At 40.2% G+C, this 20,958-nt stretch overlaps 1 protein-coding gene and 1 long non-coding RNA gene across 6 annotated transcripts in view; both read left to right on the plus strand.

Moving 5' to 3' along the window:
• The first annotated feature begins 1,859 nt into the window (after positions 1-1,859).
• On the plus strand, positions 1,860-2,100 carry LOC110676491. The gene is made up of 2 exons (XR_002500444.1): positions 1,860-1,994; positions 2,061-2,100. It is a non-coding gene; the product is annotated as an uncharacterized LOC110676491 (long non-coding RNA).
• Positions 2,101-18,581: 16,481 nt separating this feature from the next.
• The window catches only part of LOC5577722 (rho GTPase-activating protein gacF), a 410,293-nt gene continuing 407,916 nt past the window's right edge, over positions 18,582-20,958 (plus strand). For all 5 annotated transcript variants that reach the window (XR_002500441.1, XM_021844557.1, XM_021844559.1 and 2 more), the window contains exon 1: positions 18,582-18,807. Coding sequence is in view for 4 of the 5 variants with exons in the window: in XM_021844557.1 (XP_021700249.1) it covers positions 18,767-18,807 (41 nt within the window). In the remaining variant the exon portion in view is untranslated. The remainder of the gene's footprint in view (positions 18,808-20,958) is intronic.

A 20,958-nucleotide genomic window follows, 5' to 3' on the forward strand; every position in this document is an offset into this window, starting at 1 on the left:
ATTTGCGGTGGAAGATTTGTAGTGGGTGGTATCGGAGTACGAATTATCCAAAACATCGCCAGAGAGTCGCCGGAGGGGTGAAACCACCAGGGTTGAAGAAGACTCAATGGCGAGCAAAAAAGATGGAGCAGGTACTTCTTTCTCGTCTTCAGTTGCCGAACAAGACAGAGCTCCACATATGGCAGATCCGGAAGTTAAGCCCACCGAGTGTAGAGATGACCCGACGGAGGGAAAAAAGGGAGTAGCGAGGGGCGATAATCACCTTTTTTTGTTATTCGAACTGGATACGTTACCGGAGTTAGGTGCTTGAACAGTTACTTGGTTGTAAGTGACTTCACATCCAACGTAGTCCTTCGGGGTAGCGGGTAGAGCCCGACTGTTTGCATGCTTTCACTTCTCACGTCGTCTAGAACAGTAGGCGTGTGTGCCAGACTTCCCTTATCCAGGTCTCCCCCCAGCGCCGAGGGTAGTCCGCCAGTTCCAGTGAGGGAGACGTCCGCACCGACGGGGCCCGGCTACCGGGAGATATAGCTGGGCAACGATAGTTTTGTCGGAGCTCTCTATCCGCACCACTTGCCAGATGCCGAAGTCGGCCCAGCGATTCCGGTTGGGGTAAGAATTCCGGTACGCTGGCGCCTCGACTATCAAGGAAGATGGACGGATCGTAATGGTTAGCTAGGTGCCGAGGTCGTCCCGGCTATTCTGGTTAGGACAAGGCTTCCAGTTCGCCGGCGCCCAGACGACCTGGCGTGGTATAGTTGGTAATAATGTTTGGGATGGCGGTGAGAAGAGAAGATAGGGTTGATGTTCTTACCGAGACTTGAGAATGGCCCCCGAGCTGTCTGAGGAGCTTTTGTGCTTAGTTTTTGTCTGCTGCTGGGAGAGAGTTTCAGTGCGGATAGACAGATAGCGTGCTTATTCCGTGTCATAATCGGATCAGTATTCATCCTAGCGATTACGGGAAAAAAAGGTTTGAGACGGATGGGCTTTGGTGTTCTAGGCGAAGATAATACAGTCAACTCTCCCTTACTCGATATTGAAGGGACCATCGAGTTAGGGAGGTATCGAGTTACAGAACACAAAACCAGTGTAACTGCGATCTAAGGGACCATCGAGGTAGCCATGAAAACCAACTTTTACTATGGTTCTCTAACTCGATATCGAGATACGGAATATCGAGTAAGGGAGAGTTAACTGTATTTTCCTCGTTTGTACTGAGTTCCGCAGAGGGACTATCGCAATCAGTAAAAATGGTTTCCAATAGTGGAACATTTAACTGGACGGTTTTACTTGCTAAAGCAGAAGCAGTGTCTACGGGAGCGGCGGCAATAGGGATATTGATGGGCACGGAAGCGGTGGTTATTGGCACGGAGGTTGCTGATACAGAGGTGATAGTTGGTGTCACGGAGGTTGGCTTTGGAGTGGTTGATGACGCGGAGAGGTTGGCAGCGGGCATGACAGCCTTGAGGAAGACGGATATTCAGTCCGTTAGCGGTTGGATTTGTTTTGCTTGGCTGGCGACGATAGTGTTAAGAGATTCGATTTAGTGATTGATGACCGCCGGAGGGGTTTCGCGAGTTGCAAGAGCTGCTCAAAGTTCGGCGATTTCAGCATCCTTTGAGGTTAGAGCAGCTGTCAACTGATCGATCCTTACACTGAACCAAGAAATATCATAGAAATTATTAAAAACGTCACTTACTTTGGCGATACTTGAAATCCCATTCATATTATGTGTATCCAATGATACTCATGTGGAAAGTACATAAAACTCATTATTATACCTCATAATATTCATTAGTCAACACTATATATTATATATGAACGAAAGTTATGTATGTTATCCGATAACTATTATGGTATAGGCACATGTGCAAATTTAATCGTTTTACTGGAAGTACTTTCATGATGGCGAGTTCGGCTGACCTGATAAATGGAGTGAAAATGATTTGAAATTGCGCACCATGGGATATTTTACGAATATGTGAACCTAAAGGGTAAGTTGAATATTCATAAATAAAACCATGAAATATGAATTCATTGATCTGTATTTGATCTTACAGCAAAGCAACAGAAAATTAAATTTAGAACGCCCTGACACCGTAAAACAAGCAAATGATCAGGAAATATCATCGATCCAATTGCAGATGAGAGAAATGGTAAATGCATGACGATGGAAGAAATGGGAAAAAACGGAAGGTGGACAATCCGGAACACCCAAAATGGTATAGGAAGCGATACCCAAATTTAAGGATAGAAGACCGTTCAAACTTTGTTTATAAACCCAAATTTAAATTCGCTTAATCATATTTTATTTTGGAAGACAAACATGGGCGTAAATAGCCATCAGATTTGAGGGGGGCCACGGCCCCTTATCATGAAAGATAAAAGTTTTACATTAGATTTCGGATTTAGATAACTTTACAATGCTTGTTTCGATAAGATTTGTGAACCGATTATTGTGGAGCCCTTTCATACAAAGGTCGGTATATAAAAACTTGAATATGGTTCAACATCGATTGATCAACTTTGTTACCAAATGTCATTTTTTTTATGGAAAAATAGTATAACGCTGCGACGTTTTATACTACCAAGATGACGTATTCAACCCAATCAAATATATCTCGAATGAAATAGAAAGATTTAAAATTCTGCTTTTCATCAGGATCAATCAGGAAACAAATTTACCTTTCCAATTCGATTTGAAATTTTTTAGCAGAGTTATAAAACAAGATAAAGTTTCAAATGTATCAGTTCAATTAAGGTTGAAGATCAATGTGAAATTCTAACCTCTTGAAACAGAAAAGCCAAAACAAAACCCAAACCTTCAAAGAAAAAAAGCTTGCTAGTTTGAAAATATGGATCACTGTTGCTCAGTATTTCTGTAGCGAGCGATTCATTTGTCTTAACCTCTCGAAACCTAATTTTGAACATAGGATTGAATAATACCTTTTTTGTTCGAGTTGAAGACTTTACATCCTAAAGCTGCTTGGCTATCGTCATATTGAAGAATTGGAAGTTTTCTACTCAAATAAAGCTGTCGTCATCAAATTCGTTTGAAGAAAGCAAGATGAAGGTATTTTGCTAAAGGATTTAATTATATTCAATTATAGTAAGGTAGGGAAAGGGTTCGGCCTAAGTGGTATAATCAAAATTTTAATAAAAACAATAGCAATTGAAAAGAAAAAATACCACACAGTGAACCTCATTTGCTATAATTTTGCTAAACAAACTTGTGTTAAAATATTTACCAATTTTTAGTTATAATAGTTTCAACATTGATTGTCTTCCCTGGGCGAAACACAAAATATCGACACTTATACGACAGACATACTTATGTTTACAGAAAAATGCACACTAAATTTTCATCGAAAAATTGCCCAAAACAAGGTTAATTGTAATATACAAAAAAAAAACAGTTTTTCGCAAAACTATGTGGAAATGTGAAATTTTGGTCACTTTTTTTTGCACAATCAGGCAAATTTCACTAAACTTGAAGATAAAATGTGGATTCAGGCTAATTTGTAAATTTCGCCGCCCCACTATGGGTCAAAAAATACACTTCAGAGCATTCTTATGATAGGCTTAGAAACGCCTAGAAGGACGTTTGGCATAAAGCAGTTTCATACAAGAACAGGTAGCATTTTAAAGAGGGCATATAATTCTCCACCCCGAAAAAATCATGAGCTCATTCTTGAAAAACAATCAGTTTTTATACAGGCGATTGGCATAGAAGTAAGTAAAGGTCGCCTAACAAACGACTGTTTCATTGGACTTGGTAAAATAAGGAATCTGAGCCAAGAAAAATATAAGGACATTTTGTGGTTTCACATGCAAAAATTTCTAATATTAGTGTGACTTACACAAAATCGTTTGCGGTTTCTAGATTTGTTCAAACTTTAACTTCTAGGTTTGTTCTAAAGAAACATATAGTAACATGGTCTTATTACCTTATCAATACAAGAACTTCAGAAAATTGGTGTAAATTTAACATTTAAAAAAATCGTTGCGACATCCACGACTTTACTCGGTTCGATGTTGTTTTTTGTACGAATCCGCCGCTATCTTACTATACATAAATAAATTTCAATGTTCACATTTTTGCTGTCACATTTGAATGCAACTGCTTCGCTGTCGTTTACTTACCAGCAGTTCATATCTGTTTCCGACGTCTCAGAGATAAATTTATCGAATGGCTCATAAATTAAAATATACAGTATTTAAAATTTCACGAAAAAAAAGAATACAAAATAAAATTTACTTGCTGCCTCATTGTTTATTTTTGAAAAACATTTTTTTTTTGTAAAACTTTACCATAACTCATATACACAAACTTTTTACAGTAACAACGATTCGTTCTAGATAATGGATCATATCTGCGATATGCTTGTTTTAAAATTTGAAGAAACTATGGTTTTCAAATAACCATAGGAGTATTGTTAATGCATCAAATCAGTTCTGCTAAATCTACAACGTGTTTCAATGAATTTTAATATCGGGAAAGGACAAAAAGTAAACAGTATGGCAATATGTGACGTTTAAAAACTATATATTTCTATTGCCTGTCATTAAGGCCCAAATAAAAATGGTACAAAAATCTAAACTGAAAAAGCAGTTTTCTCTTTTTAAATAGACAAATCGAAGAAAATAAAAACACATAGCTCTTTTATTTGCCAAATAAAAAGGCTGTGTGTTCTTATTTTCATAAATTTATTGTTTTAAAAGAAGAAAATTGCTCTTTCAGTTCTGACTTTTGAGCCATTTTTGCTTGCACCTTAAACGCGTTTAGTATCAAACATTTAGGCATGTTTGATACTGTACACTAATTTCATTTCTTTTCCATTTTTTTCGGTGGGGGCAAGCCTATGATTCTCCCTATTTACGCCAATGAAGACAAAACATGCTGAATAGATATAATTAAATTTAAATTATATTTTTTATAAATTTCTCTCAAAATCAGTAATATTCCCCATTTCAATTAATTGTGCTATCATATAAATATCATTAACAAAATTAATATATGCCATCTGAATTTCACATAAAAGTCATTGACAAAATCCAATGGTTCAAATAAAATTTTCATTTTAAATTTATGTGATCTGTCAGATGAATCCAATAATAATCAAGTCGGAATAGTTTATGTGATAAACCGATGAGCGTTATGTGAAAAACTACATGGAAAAAAACTATAAGTGTTTTCAGATAATATTGATATGATTCCTTGGTTCAGTGTACGTTTTTCTGCCGGAGGGCATCGTTGGGCGGGGTCCTACAACATTAACGAAAGATTTTCCACCGCGGTTTTGTTCTAAGATTCGGCGGGCTGCTGGATACGAGATTCCTTGGTCGACTTTCATCCGTTGAACGGTGTTCTCAAACTGCCTCAAAGGGCAGGAACGGCTGGAGACCCTGTAATCATTGCTGTCGCAAGTTATGCAAAACAGTTCAATATTGCATTCCTTGTTCTCGGGAATCGGATGATTTCGGAGCAAGTCCCACATGTGGCCGATTTAGTCTGGCAGCGTTGCTTCGTATTTCCAAACAGCCAGCAGTTAAAGCACTACATTGGGCTTGGACGTGATAAGGACGTGTCGGACATCGAATATAACCGAATAAAACGGTCTCCAATCGAATTGTACCCTGGTAGATAAGTACTATCGCCGGCGTGTTCTCTCGCTAGTGTCCATTTCTCCTGGTGATTCTCCGGACCTCTTTTACTCCTTGTTACTTTAGTTCTTCGAGAAGTTCATCATGGGAATTTATCTACAGTTCTTCCGGAAAAGCCTCAAATGCTCCACCGAGAATTCATTTGAAGCTCAGCTGCGGAATTCCTCGGGGAATTTCTTTGGAGTCCATCCGATTACTCCTTCGGAATTCCTTCGGAAATTGCTTAAGAGCTCCAACGGAAACTCCTCTGAAGTTTCTCCTGTAATTTCTTATATTTTATAAAAACATTAACTTCGACTATTCCACGAAGAACAGACGCAATATCACCAGATTATGTGTGATTCAATTTTAACGTGCTTCCACTGTTTGCTTCACCATCATCAAAAGAACTCTTCAGAGCGGAAAGAATACCAGAAGACTCTCAAATGCCACGTTGTCGATGATAAACCGAGAAAAGTTGCCCAAAGAAATTAGCTCAATTGTTGTACGCTACATTTCCCTGGTCTCGTCTTGCTCGGTTCTGTATCTTTTATCATTGAAGTGTAGTTTTTTTTTCTGCTTGTTCTTTGCCCAGGTTGTGCTTCGCTTTTTGTTCTCTAGGAATAGTGCGCACCCGAAAAGGAAGCAAAAGAAAAATGTGTTGTAAATGGAAAAACTTTCCCTATGGTCGCCCAGCGGAGGGAAAAACGATGGAAGAATTCAAGAGCCGGCTTGAATGGGCCAAACAAAGTAGGCGGAAGATAACTTATGCTTCTTCGGCTGACCCAGTTTGCTTGCGATTGCTGCAGTTGGATCAGTAATTTCATCTCAGGTGACATGGACAATGATGATGGCAGCTCATTCATCTCTAAACCTTAAGTGTGGCTGCCATCCAAGTGACCATCAGCGTGACACTAGGGGAACAGTGCTTTCCCACTTTTATCTGTTTTCTCAACGCTTCCTGGGGAGCCACTGTGGGCTAGAAATCTAAATATCGCGACAAAATTCTAAGCACTTTAGTAATGAACACAGCAACCTAAAAGTACCAAACTCAAACAAAATAGCTGGTGATTTGGACGCATTTCAAAGAAAATTGTTAAAAGTAAGAATTTAAGGAAAATAATACTATACCATACTATTTTTAACATTTTGCGTTGAAATTTATTTCATATTACGAAACATGTATTTCAAAGATATCGCTCAGTACAGTGAAAAACACAATAAAGTTTTTCATAAAAATGCAAAATGCTTTAACCCCTGATAATAATGAAAAACTTTGGACAAGGAAGTGAAGGAAATGCAAAATTCTTCTTCTTCTTTCTGGCATTACGTCCTCACTGGGACAAAGCCTGCTTCTCAGATTAGTGTTCTTATGAGCACTTCCACAGTTATTAACTGAGAGCTTTCTTTGCCGATTGACCATTTTTGCATGTGTATATCGTGTGGCAGGTACGAAGATACTCTATGCCCTGGGAATCGAGAAAATTTCCTTGACGAAAAGACCCTCGATCAGCGGGATTCGAACCCACGACCCTCAGCATGGTCATGCTGAATAGCTGCGCGTTTACCGCTACGGCTATCTGGGCCCCATGCAAAATTATACACTTTATTTTTTACACATCTTTTTTAGACACACTTGTTTCAACAAAAAACATATTTAAAATTAAGAATTTTGTTGTTGTGTATCACGGAGAGCATATGATAAATATGAAGCACACACATTTCAGCAAAATAATTTCTAATCTCGTTTCTAAACACGATTTTCGAAAATTTGAGTAATAACTAGCAAGTTGACATTTTGTTTTGCGTTGACTGTAATAAATTTTATGAAAACTAGTTTTTTGAACTCTTGTTGCGCAATTTTTATCTCTGGCCCATAGTGAGATCCTGCAGCCGTGAAATGGCAGTGAAATCAATCACCCAGCAGTGTGTACATCATAATTTCTTCTCCAGCGTAGCATGAAGCCACTTGCCGTCGTCGCCTGCCGCCGCCGCCGCCGCCGCCGTTTTGAGCGATGACTTGCCGGAAAAACAATCAAACCGGGTGGCGATGAAAAATGAGACTCGCCACTTCTAAGAGTGAGATTTCCCGGTGCTGCAGTTGATATGCCACTTCCACTGCGCCAGACGCGGGTTTCGTGTACCGCAAAATGGGATGTCTTTGATAATGCAGATAATTTTGATTGTCCCGCAAGCTTAATTTCTAAAGAAATCACATGATTTCTGTTGATTAGTTGAGCAACACGATTGCAATATTAAGAGTTAAAGTCTAACACTTCATGTCAAAACTTTTTGCATTGGAATCGAAAACATTTGAAACTTTATATTCAAATATTGAAATTTGATAAGATTTTTTGAAACGTTAACAAACATTTTTTTTCTGCAATCATTATATGATGTATTTTTCAAAGAGTTTGCCAATAATTTTTGATAACCTAGTTATGGTAAATCTTAAATTTAGTAGAATCTAAAAAAGTATCCAAAGAATTTTCATGTAATTTCATACGCCTAGACGTATGCAATACTCTTTACATAATTCATTCGATTTCAATCGAAATATGTATCCTGAAATCAATGTTGAAACATAAGAATCATATAAAATATAATATTATACCAATAATAATAAAAATGTTTCAACTTACATGGCTTTTGTTGGTGTTTTTTTCAATAAATTCTGTATTTCAATGCATATAATCTACTCAATGTTTTCTATTAACAATCTCCAATCCAATTTCACTTGCAATAATGTTCCACAGTAGTTTAACCGAAAATCGATTTTCTGTTGTGTGTTATAAGTCCATTTGAAAAAGCGTAAACTTTACCCTGCATACGATAACTAATATACCAAAACTTAATTTAATATAAAATAAACATCTAAACAAAATGAAGAAAAAATCCTTTTTTTTTTCAAATGACTATCAGAGGTACCCCGTTTCACGGTAGCCCCAATGAAGATGCAGCAGAAGTTCTCCGAAGAAAACGGGGAAGGAGTTGGACAGTGCAAACAAAAAGAAAAAAAAAACGATGGTCAAGTGATAGTGAAAGGTAAAAGGTAGGAAGATCATCGCTCTCGAAACCAGAGAAGAGTAGCCGGAAAACACAAAGCACAAAGTGATACATCACAGCATAACAAGTGGACAGAGAAGAGAATGGAAGTTGGTCGGTTTTCTGGTTCCGTTCCTGATTGGGAGTTTTTCGTTACAGCGGGGATGGAACAGTGTGGCCGGTGTAGTCAAACAAAAAGAGCTTTTTTACGCCCCGGGAGTTAAACTGATGCTCAGCTTTTATGCGAACAATTAGGGTCGGTGTTCCCTTAGTGGACGGTCCCCTATAGTGGCACTAGTGGCTTTTTACGGTCGTTTCGCTGGTAATCGTAGCAAAATAATTTTTGACATGAAGATCAGTGGCTATTTATCTAAGTACAATTGACACACAGCTCAATTTTGTTCAAAAAATGATCGAAACAAATAGTTTTGCTTAAAATTTTAGCTCCCTTGCACCTATATTTAACCTATTGTTCCTATAGTAGCACTACTAAGAGAAACTATTTTGTTATTAAACAAAATAGTTGATAAATTAGAAACTTTTTCACATCAATCGAACGCTTTTGATCCACACTTCAAAGGAAAAATATAATTTTTTTTGTAAAAATACGGTTTTGATTTGTGTTTTGCCTATTCCGTGAGGCTAGTGCTACTATAGGAACAGAAATTAGGAATAGTGCTACTATAGGCACATGTGTTCCTATAGTGGCACAAGCGATAATAAATACAAAAACATGAGTATTCGTATGTTTCATAATTTTTACACCAAGCCAAGATAAAAAGCTTTCAGATGATCTAAAAATAATTCCGCAGGCTTTATTTTTCGATTTTATACGAATTTTTGTTCTTAGCTATGCGGCTATTGGTACATCGACCCTACAGCAGAGTGTAACGTTTTCCTCTGTCAAGGAGTTTACTGTTCGTCTGTGTAATGCTACTTTTAATGGTTGGTTAATTCGCTAACAGGCTCGAATAGCCGTTGCGGTTGATGCACAACTATCCAGATTGACTGTTTTGCGGGTAACGGATTTGAAATTATTCAGATTGGAAGTTTTTTCTACTTCTACAAGCTTCTTCTATATTCTAGCTTCTAGCTTCTAGTTTCTAACTTCTCGCTTCTAGTTTTTAACTTCTAGCTTCTAGATTCCAGCTTCTAGTTTCTGGCTTCTAGCTTTAGCTACTAGCTTCTAGTTTTTAGCTTCCATCTTCTAGTTCTTAATTCAAGCTTCTAGCTTAAAGCTTCTGGCTCCTAGTTTCTAGTTTCTAACTTCTAGCTTTAGCTTTTAGCTTCTAGTTTTTAGCTTCTAGCTTCTAATTTCTAGCTTCTAGTTCTTTATTCAAGCTTCTAGCGTAAAGCTTCTGGCTCCTAGTTGCTAGTTTCTATCTTCTATCTTCTAGCTTCTAATTTAAAGCTTATATCTTGTAACTTATAGCTTCTAGCTTATAGCTTCAAGGTTCCAGCTTCTATTTTCTAGTGTCTAGTTTCTAGCTTCTAGCTTCTAGTTTTTAGCTTCTAGCTTCTAGTTTCTAGCTTCTATCTTATAGCATCTGGGTTTTAGCTTCTAGCTTCAACATTCCAGCTGCAAGTTTTTATCTTCTATCTTCTAACTTCTAGCTTCTAGATTCCAGCTTCTATAGTTTTTATCTTCTATCTTCTAGCTTCTATCTTCCAGCTTCTAGCTTCAAGCTTCAAGTTTCTAGCTTCTACTTTTTAGTTTCTAGTTTCTAGATTCCAGCCTCTAGTTTCTATCTTCTATCTTCTATCTTCCATCTTCTATCTTCTATCTTATATCTTATAGCTTCTACCTTCTAGCTTCTAACTTCTATATTATAGCTTTTAATTTTTAACTTCTAGCTTCTAGATTCCAGCTTCTAGCTTCTAGTTTTAGTTTCTAGTTTCTAGTTTCTAACATCCAGTTTTTTTCTTCTTTCTAACTTCTAGCTTCTGGCTGCAAGCTTCAAGCTTACAGCTTCTAGCTACTACAGTAGGGCCCATAAAAATGCGAAATTCGTCAAATCATGGTTTATGGTAGTTTTTAAAAAGAAAATGTAAACGAAACATAAATGTTACTCATTGTTTGAATTATTTGATGTGTTCGACTCAGTTTTTAGCATTGGACATAATTTTTATCTGTTACTTTCATCTTACTAGAGAGGAATTGGAAGCATACCTTCAAATTTTATCATGCAGTCATCCAGTTCAATATCTTTGTGATGAAAGCTTCTAAAACATAGACGATCGGGTGAGATTCTTCACAGACCTTGTCTTCACCATTCGCCCATATCAAATGATAGAATGGGTTCATACCTGGATTATTGGAGACCTTTACATATTCTCAAAAAAAACGGCTAATTTTGGAAAGCCGTGGTTGAACCTTCATATAAATGTGATAAGCGGCTCTGTTTTGCTCAAAACCTATGAGCTAATATTGATATAAGTAGTCTCTAACCGAAGTAAAATATTTCTTCCTCAAAAACTCTTATAGATTTCCGTATTTGTATTTTAATTAAACTTTAGCAAAAAATACAGGCATATCAAACCCATAAGACGCAAATGCCCTTAAAACTAAGACCCTGGCAACATATTTTTTGTGACCATGAAAAACACGTTCTCTAAGAACTCCTCCATCGTCTGATATCAAACAAGCTAATATTTTCAACGATAAATAGTGATTTTTTAAGGTGGCAAGTTTATCACCAGAGTATACGACAATCAGCCATTGTTGTTAACTTTGAGTGGACAAAACCTTTGAACATCTTTGCTTCATTACATTATTAAGGACAGTAAGAAAAATATGACAAAAGTTGTCCTAGATAGCGAAGATATGTAAGAATATACAACAGTAATCATAAATTACATTCACTCACAAAAAACAATGAAAATAACGCTTGTGCATGCCAAATTCACATTCCAACAATTTTCGCATTTTTTGATGGGCCATACTGTAGCTTCTAGTTCTAGCTTCAATCTTCTAGCTTCTAGATTCTAGCTTCTAATTTCTTACTTCTATCTTCTAGTTTCTAGTTTCTAGCTTCAAGTTGTTAGCTTCTAGCTTCTAGCTTCTATATTCCAGCTTCTAGTTTCTATATTCTATCTTCTATCTTCTAGCTTCTAGCTTTAAGCATCTGGCTTCAAGCTTCTAGCTTCAAGCTTGTAGCTCCTAGTTTCTAGTTTCTAGCTTCTAGATTTTAGCTTCTAGCTTCTAGGTTCCAGTTTCTAGTTTATAGCTTCTAATTTCTGACTTCTATCTTCTAACTTCTATCTTTTAGCTTTTTTTGTAGCTTCTAGCTTCTAGATTCCAGCTTCTAGTTTCTAGCTTGTAGCTTCTAGCTTCTAGTTCTAGTTTCTAGTCTCTAGTTTCTAGCTTCTAGTCTCTAGTTTCTAGCTTCCAGTTTTTGGTTTCTAACTTCTACTTTCTAACTTCTAGCTTCAAGCTTCTAGCTACCAGCTTCTAGATTCTAGCTTCTAGTTTCTAGCTTTTAGCTTCAAGCTTCTTGCTTCTAGTTTTTAGTTTCTTTTTTTAATTTATAGTAGTCTTAAAAGCTTAGCCTACGTCATGGTGTAGAACTCACGTTAGGCGTGTTTAACCACTAAAACACTTTCCCTACTGCTTCTATGCCTCGATCTTCCCCAGAACTACATCACGCAATTTCATCGTGGGAGAGCTGTGCTCATGCACTTCGTCATTCTCAGCTGTTCTGCTTGTTGGAGCTGAATGTCGTCAGAAACGCTGCTCACTGCAACATTTCTACGATGTCTCTGCAACTACTCATTTTACCCAATTGGCGGGATCTCGCCGGGGATTTGGACAGCTTTCTGTGCGACGACGCATACTTTCCTTGAGCTGGTCTCGCGTCAGAGCCCTGTTGAACTTTTACTGGACGCTCATGTGCATTTCGTTGCTCTACGACGACTTGTTCTCCACTGCTGCTGTTCGACGACTTGCTGCTGTTGTCCTGGTTGACCAGTTGGATGCCGAGGTCGATCCAGCGATTCCGGTTGAAGGATGCCTTCCGGTTCACAGGCGCTCCGACGACTCAAGTCGGTGATACGCTACGTACTACTCAGAGTAGTCCCCGGCGATGGATCTATCCTACTCCGACGAAGATTTCCCCGGCGATGGAAGATCTGCCGAACCGATACTTTCCGGGCGGATGCCGTGGTCGGTCCTGCGATTCCGGTGGTGGGAAACTTCCGGCTCCCAGGCGCCCTGACGACCACTTACCGGTGCTGTTTCACGACCTACTTAGCTAGTCTCCGGTGGAGGATCTAGCTTACACCGAATCGATGGTGGTCGGTATGATGCCGAGGTCAGTCCTGCGATTCCGGTGGAAGAAGGCTGCCGGTTCGCAGGTGCCCGACTACAGATCACCGATACTATGTAAAGCTCGAGCTACTCAGCCTATCCCTGACAGAGAATCTACCGATCACATCCCGACGCCCTCTGGTTTTCTAGCCATTTCTGTTGCAGCGACGACATGATCTGCGTTATCGCTCTGTTGACCGCTTGCCACGTGCATGCGTGATGACACATTTTCTGCACGATGTTGTCGGGGTTTAAATCTCCGTTGCTGCTTCCGAGAATGTACTTTCGCGAATCTTGGGCAGTCAAAAACTACATGTTGCGGTGTCTCCTCGATGTTTGGGCAGTCTGGGCAGTGTGACGACTTTGCGTGCCTATTCCACGCTATCCCACTCGTGCTGCCACCTCGCCATAGATCCAAATCTGGCGATCTTCCGTACGTTTCTGACGTCTCTTTAATGGTAGCAGCCGATACCCTCCGCGAAAGCGATAAAAATGGGATTCATACCGGCTATAACGCATACAGCATCTGACGATATCGTTCTATACGCACTCGTAATTCGCACTGTCATCAGACGAAACGCTTTGTTCAGCTTTTCGCGGATCCATTTTGTTTCCAGTGCCTTGCCCCAAGCAGGAACTCCATATCTCAGTATCGATGATGAGACATTAGGTAGCACACGTTATGAATTACTGCTTGCATTCATTGCCTTCTTGTCATTGTCATTCATTGCGTTATCAATATGACAATTGTTTCCATCACTGACATCTCCACTTTTTCCAGCGTCTCTTCCATCACCGTTAGCGACACATCATCCGCAAAACCAACAATCTTCACCTTCCTGGGTAATCTCAATGCTAAGGACTCTGTCATATATCGCGCTCCTAAGAGTTGGACAGAGAATGGAACCTTGAGGATCGCCGCTGTCAGTTGTATTGACTTCTGCCCTTCATTTGTTTTGTACACTACGATTCTGCTCTGGAAGTAGCTCCTCAGGATCTTGCACAGATAGTCGGGAACCTGCATTCTGTGCAGTGCTGCGGCGATGGCCTTCCGGCTGGCGCATCATTTCACTCATATATTTAGTTAACACCTAAATAGATAACACTGAATCAACAATTTCACGCCACAATACTCGGTTCGTGGCCGCGTTCTCCATCCTCGGTTCTGCCCCACGCTCGCCAAATCGATCCGCCCACCTAGCTCGCTGCGCTTCACGCCTTCTTGTGCCAACCGGTTCCAGAGTGAACACCCTCTTTGCAGTGTTGCTGTCCGGCATTCTTGCAACATGCCCTGCCCATCGTATCCTTCCAGCTTTGGCCACCTTCTAATTACTGAGTTCGCCGTAAAGTTGGGCGAGCTCGTGATTCATCATTCGTCGCCACTCACCGTTTTCCTGCACACCGCCATGCCCAGAGAGGACTACCGGCCTTATGAGCGTTTTGTACATGGTACAATTGGTGCGCATGTGAATCTTTTTTTACCGCAGCTTCTTGTGGAGGCCACAGTAGGCCCGACTTCCACTGATGATGCGCCTCCGTATTTCACGGCTAACGTTATTATCAGTCGTCAGCTAGGATCCAAGGTAGACGAACTCGTCGACCACCTCGAACGTATCCCCGTCTATCGTTACACTGCTACATACTTTGTCTTGATCGCATTCACCACCAGTCCAACTTTTGCTGCCTCGCGTTTCAGGCGGGTGTACAGGTCTGCCACCTTTTCAAATGTTCGGCCGACAATGTCCAATCGACCGGATCTCGTAGAAATCGTACCCGGCTGTTAAGCCCGGCTCTCCGCATAACACCTTCTAGCGCAATATTGAACAACATGCACGAAAGTGCATCAACTTGTCGTAGTCCCCGGGTTTACACAATTTTACACACCTTCCATCGTCGCTCTTATCAGTCTTGTGGGCTTTCCGGGAATGCTGTTCTTGTCCATGATTTTCCATAGCTCTACGCGGTCGATACTATCGTATGCCGCCTTGAAATCGGTGAAAAGGTGATGCGTTGGGACCTGCTATTCACCACATTTTTGAAGAATTTGCCGTACAGTAGAGATCTGGCTCGAAAGTTCTCACAATCTAACTTGTCGCCTTTTTTGTAGATGAGACCCATTAACCCTTCCTTCCACTCCTCCGGTAGCTGTTCTGTTTCCTAGATTGTGCATATCAGCCGGTGCAGACAAATATTCAGCCTCTCTCGGCCCATCTTTATGAGTTAAGCTCCGATACCATCCTTACCAGCAGCTTTAATGTTCTTGAGCGGGTGAAAATCCTTAACCTCCCTCAATGTGGGGGCTGGTTGGTTTCCATCGCTTGCAGTACTGACGAAGCGATTTCGTCCGTTGTCCCGTCCTTTAGTGCCTGTGCTCTTAGCGCAATTCAGGTGTTCGTCGAAGTGCTGCTTCCACCTTTCGATCACCTCACGCTCGTCCGTTAAAATGCTCCTTCTGATAGAACTTACGTGTTTCTTGAGACCGGCTCAGCTGTTCCATCTCCTTGCACTCCGTCTCCTCCAGGCGGCGTTTTTCTCCCGAAAGAGGCGGGTCTGCTGTTGTGGTTTCCGTCTATATCGTTCCATGTTCTGTCGGGTCCCTTGCTGCAGCATGACCGCCTCCTCGTGAAACCGACTCCGTCCCACGTACCCGACGTTGTTTTCAGCTGCATCGTTGATGACTGCTCTCATTGTACTCCAGCAGTCCTCAAGTGGGGCTTAATCCAGCTCACACCCTTTCGGTAATGCAGCCTCAAGGTGCTGCGCGTACGCAGTTGGGACATCCGGTTGCCTCAGCCACTCTAGGTCACACCGGGGCGCCCGTCGGTACCGTACGTTGTTGACGACGGAGAGTTTTGGGCACAGTTTAACCAAGCTTCCGGAATGAGGGCTGTGCACGTTTGTTATGCTGAAGTTGAAGAACCGGCCTTTGAGCCTCAACTTGCACATTCTCTCATTGATCCCGATCACGCGCTGTTGAATGCGTTTTTCACATCTTTAGTGACCACGGTACAATATCGATCTCTTCTTCATTTCTGTTTCGACGCTTTTCAGCACACTCGAGTGCTGAAACGAAACGAGGCTGGATCTCTCAGTGACATCCCTGGCTTTAGCAGCAGTACAAGTTTCTGGATCTTCAATATTCTCTGGAAAGTTACCTTCGTCAAGGCACTTCTGAAACGCCTTCCTGAACATGTCCGGATATGCCAGTATGGCAGCTTTCAGCGCTACGTTCGGTATTCCATCTGGACCAGGACATTTCTTCGGTTTTAGTCGTTTCGCCGCGTCTACATGCTCGTCGTATGACACTTGCCGTTCCTCAATGATTACTGCTACGTCTACGGTGAGTACGGCGTTGGTGGTCAGGAGGTTAGATCGTGCTTCACGATCAGAACTTCTAGCTTCTGACTTCTAGATATTTTTTTTTATTTTATATCTTTCATTCGCTTTAGCCTTTGAGGTATGATATAGATTATAGAAAATTCAAAAAAGGTGCAATAACACCATCTTATAGAAGTTTCATTAGCATATTTTATTAGTAGAGGATAGCAGATCTTAGAATAATAGCTTCATCTTAAATTAAACCAGTTCCTTTGTACTTTTAATATGAACATGGATCTGACCATGAAGCCAGAAGTTAATGGAATACCACATATTTTACCCTGAAAGTATATCTATCCCATGCTTTCAAGTTTTGGCATATCAGCGAGGAGAGATGTTCTGCGGTTTTTTCATGAAAATCATAACTGATTATGGGCACCACTAGCAGACTCTGTTTGGCCCAAAACTCCTATGAACCGACCTCATCAGTTTGGCAATTTCGGATTCGGATCAGCATAAACTCAACTAGGTGAAAGTAAAACCAGCCGACGTGATATTTACTCCGAGTACCAACCAGAACGGCGTTCCTCACTTGAAGCCGTAAATAGCTATTTAGCGAAATGAAATTGCCGACCATAATTTAATTAGAGCCCGGACTACGAGTTGGACCAACTAACTGACTGGCTGGTATTCGGGTAGCTTACCACCATCGGTCGTCTGTCAACACCGTCGTTGCGCACGAATATTGCATCTGCTACGAGAGCTACAGGGTGCCATAAACGGAAATAACTTCCACTAAATATGCCCATTACGACCGCAATTCTCGATTGGATTGGAGCTCCGAAATTATGATCCGATCGATAGCTGATTGAATGTGTCGATTGAGACACTCATGGGAGCTGCAGTAGTTGCGACGATGGAAATTTCAATACGTTGATGGCTCTGCAGACATGCAATTATAACAAATATTGACTTTGGCAACAGTGATTCCAGTGTGGGTATTGATTGAAGAAGGTAGAAGATAGAAATTGAAGATAGAAGATAGAAGATAGAAGATAGAAGATAGAAGATAGAAGATAGAAGATAGAAGATAGAAGATAGAAGATAGAAGATAGAAGATAGAAGATAGAGATAGAAGATAGAAGATAGAAGATAGAAGATAGAAGATAGAAGATAGAAGATAGAAGATAGAAGATAGAAGATAGAAGATAGAAGATAGAAGATAGAAGATAGAAGATAGAAGATAGAAGATAGAAGATAGAAGATAGAAGATAGAAGATAGAAGATAGAAGATAGAGATAGAAGATAGAAGATAGAAGATAGAGATAGAAGATAGAAGATAGAAGATAGAAGATAGAAGATAGAAGATAGAAGATAGAAGATAGAAGATAGAAGATAGAAGATAGAAGATAGAAGATAGAAGATAGAAGATAGAAGATAGAAGATAGAAGATAGAAGATAGAAGAGAAGATAGATAGAAGATAGAAGATAGAAGATAGAAGATAGAAGATAGAAGATAGAAGATAGAAGATAGAAGATAGAAGATAGAAGATAGAAGATAGAAGATAGAAGATAGAAGATAGAAGATAGAAGATAGAAGATAGAAGATAGAAGATAGAAGATAGAAGATAGAAGTTAGAAGATAGAAGATAGAAAATAGAAGATAGAAGATAGAAGATAGAAGATAGAAAATAGAAGCAAGAAGCTAGAAATTAGAAGCTAGAAGATAGAAAAAAGGTTACACCAATTTGACTTTAAGTTTCAAAACGTATCACAGATATTAATTTGACCTAATTCACAACCTCAAAATCTAGGGGCCTTTCTTAGCCGAGTGGTAAGAGTCCACGGCTACAAAGCAAAGCCATGCTGAAGGTGTCTGGATTCGATTTCCGGTCGGTCCAGGATCTTTTTCGTAATGGAAATTTCCTTGACTTCCCTGGGCATAGAGTATCAGCGTACCTGCCACACGATATACGAATGCGAAACTGGCAATTTTGGCAAAGAAAGCTCTCAGTTAATAACTGTGGAAGTGCTCATAAAGAACACTAAGCTGAGAAGCAGGCTCTGCCCCAGTGAGGACGTTAATGCCAAGAAGAAGAAAAACCTCAAAATCTCATAAAACCGAGATTCCACAGCAACGAATCAGTTATGCAAATTTTTCGATGACATCAATCGTCTTGTCCTTACAATATTAAACTCATTCCTAACTGAACAATAAAATCCCCAACAATCGAACTAATCAATCCATTTTTATTGTGTTTCCAGTTTCAGGATTTGTCTTATTGCGTTGCTGCCGAAGTAGCTCTGCTCGATTGCCTGGGCGCTTTCCGACGTGAAAAACGGATCCATCGAATCTCCACCGGGGACAAAAACAACATTGCAATCACGGAACCATAAAGCCACTCCTCACCTTCCCCAAGCCGCGCCTGGTTCAGCAGTCGCAGTCAAAACGCGATGGCCAAAGCTGACTCAATCCAGAATGGAATCAAAACAGAGTGAGTACACAATTTTATTATTCGCAATTAATAACTTTTTCACGAATCCTGATCCGCCTCAACGTCTTCGTCGCCGCCACAATGCGGGCCAATAAAAGTTGTGACGTCTAATTAAATAGGTAACAGAGCCTCTCGCTCTACAACAATAACGGTCAATTGAGACCGTCGGCAATCTAAATCGAACTTTTCAAACTTTAATTCGACCGTGGTATTAATTTTCCAATTCCTCTATCTTTGAATAACAGCCGAATCGACGACTGTTTCCGCTATCTGTTGTATTCCAGCACCTTGTTCCGAGAGTCCCAAACCGAACAACTTGCTTCTTTAAGTCAATCAACTGGGCTTCCATTCATCAAACACTTCCAAAAAAGTTCAAATTGCTTTTACCGTCTATCTTCTTGCAAACGCTGTTGGGTCAATTTCCAGTAGGCACCATTGCCACTCTCCTTTAACGACTGGTTTCATCCGCCATCGACGATGGACGTTTCACCTTAATGCTAATTAAGGCCAAAGAGGCGAGAAGTATCTGTCACCCGGCCATCTAATCGACTGATGGATGGCACAAAGTTTAGGGTTAACTCAACGGAAAGTGGATTCTCATTTTACATTCAAAAATATATCTGAATCAGAAATTCGCGTCAGAGATTGTAAAGAATGGGAAAACTTTTCACATTTCGATGTGGTGTGGAAAAGAGCACACGGATTTGTAATTAGCCGAGTGCTGTCATTAGCCAGGCACTCAGACGAAACACTCCAGACAATGATGCACAATTGCGCGGTGCACTTTTGCCTGCAGTGGCTGATTCGTGCTTTATCTCAATCCACCAATTGGAGATGGTTGGGAGATGGCTACGCAGGGACCCGAGTTCAAAAGGGATAGAATTGTATCGTGGAATGGTACGTTTCGGTTGCATGAAAGTTTTGATTTAAGAATTGCATTCCAGAGGAATTTCTTTGGAACCTACAATAATATTAATTAGGTACAGGTGTTCTAAACATTTGCCATTATTAAGCGCAAAATTTCACCAGGAATTCTTCTAGATGATGCTGTAAGAATTCCAGGGTTTCCATCAGAAATTTATTTCAACAGAAGTTCTCATAGGGATTCCATCAGGAGTTCTTCTAGAGATTATATCAGATGTTCCTTCAGAGATTCCACCTGGAACTCTTCCAGGGATTACATCAGAATTTCTTCAGGAGTTCTTCTGAGGATTACATCAGGAATATCTTAAAGGATTCCATCAGGAGTTCCTCCAGGGATTTCATTAGCAGTTGCTTTAGATATTCCACATGGAATTCGTCCAGGAATTCTATCAAAACTTTCTCCAGGGATTTATCAGGAGTCTTTCAACAAGAATTCTTCTAAAGATTTCATCAGGAGTACCTCCTAAGATTCAATTAGGAATTTCTTTAGGGTTCCATCAGGAGTTGCTCCAAGGATTCTATCAAGAACTCCTGGAAACTCATCCTACCTGGATTTCCTATAGGGGTTCTTTCAGAAGTTCCTTTAGGGATGCCATCAAGAGTTCCTTCGCAGATTGCACCTGCAATTCTTCTAGAGATTATGTCAGGGGTTCCCCAAGAAATTCTATCAGGATTTCTTCTTGGGATTTTATAAGGAGTTCCTTCAGGAATATTACCATAAATCTGGAGATTTAATCAGGAGTTCTTATAGAGATCCCGTCAGAAATTCCTTCAGAGATTCTGTTAGGAGTTTCTTAAGGAAGTACATCAGAAGTTCTTCTAGAGACTACAGCGGGAGTTTCTCAAGGAATTCCATCAGGAGTTTTTCTAAGATTTTTATAAGGAGTTCCTCCAGGGTTTGCATAAGGAGGTTCTTCAGAAACAGGGACCTACAATGTTTAATGAAATCTTGTTTTATTTAATCACATGAAAGAGCATGTGACTGTAACTACTTTAACAATTTTTCCCGCTCAAATAACGGCTATATCATATTTAAACTATAAGTATTTCAAAAGTTACATCCATGATACTTTTGATTATGTATGACATTCGATTAGTGTACAAAAACACCACGGTGGCGCGGTAAATGGCTGGGCATGGCGTACCATTGGTACCTCGCGTACCTGCAGGAATAAAATAGACCCCTTTGTGCGGTCCTTAGCCTCTTGCCCAGCAACTCCTATCCCT

This window comes from Aedes aegypti, chromosome 2, assembly GCF_002204515.2.
Source record: "Aedes aegypti strain LVP_AGWG chromosome 2, AaegL5.0 Primary Assembly, whole genome shotgun sequence".
NCBI lineage: Eukaryota > Metazoa > Arthropoda > Insecta > Diptera > Culicidae > Aedes > Aedes aegypti.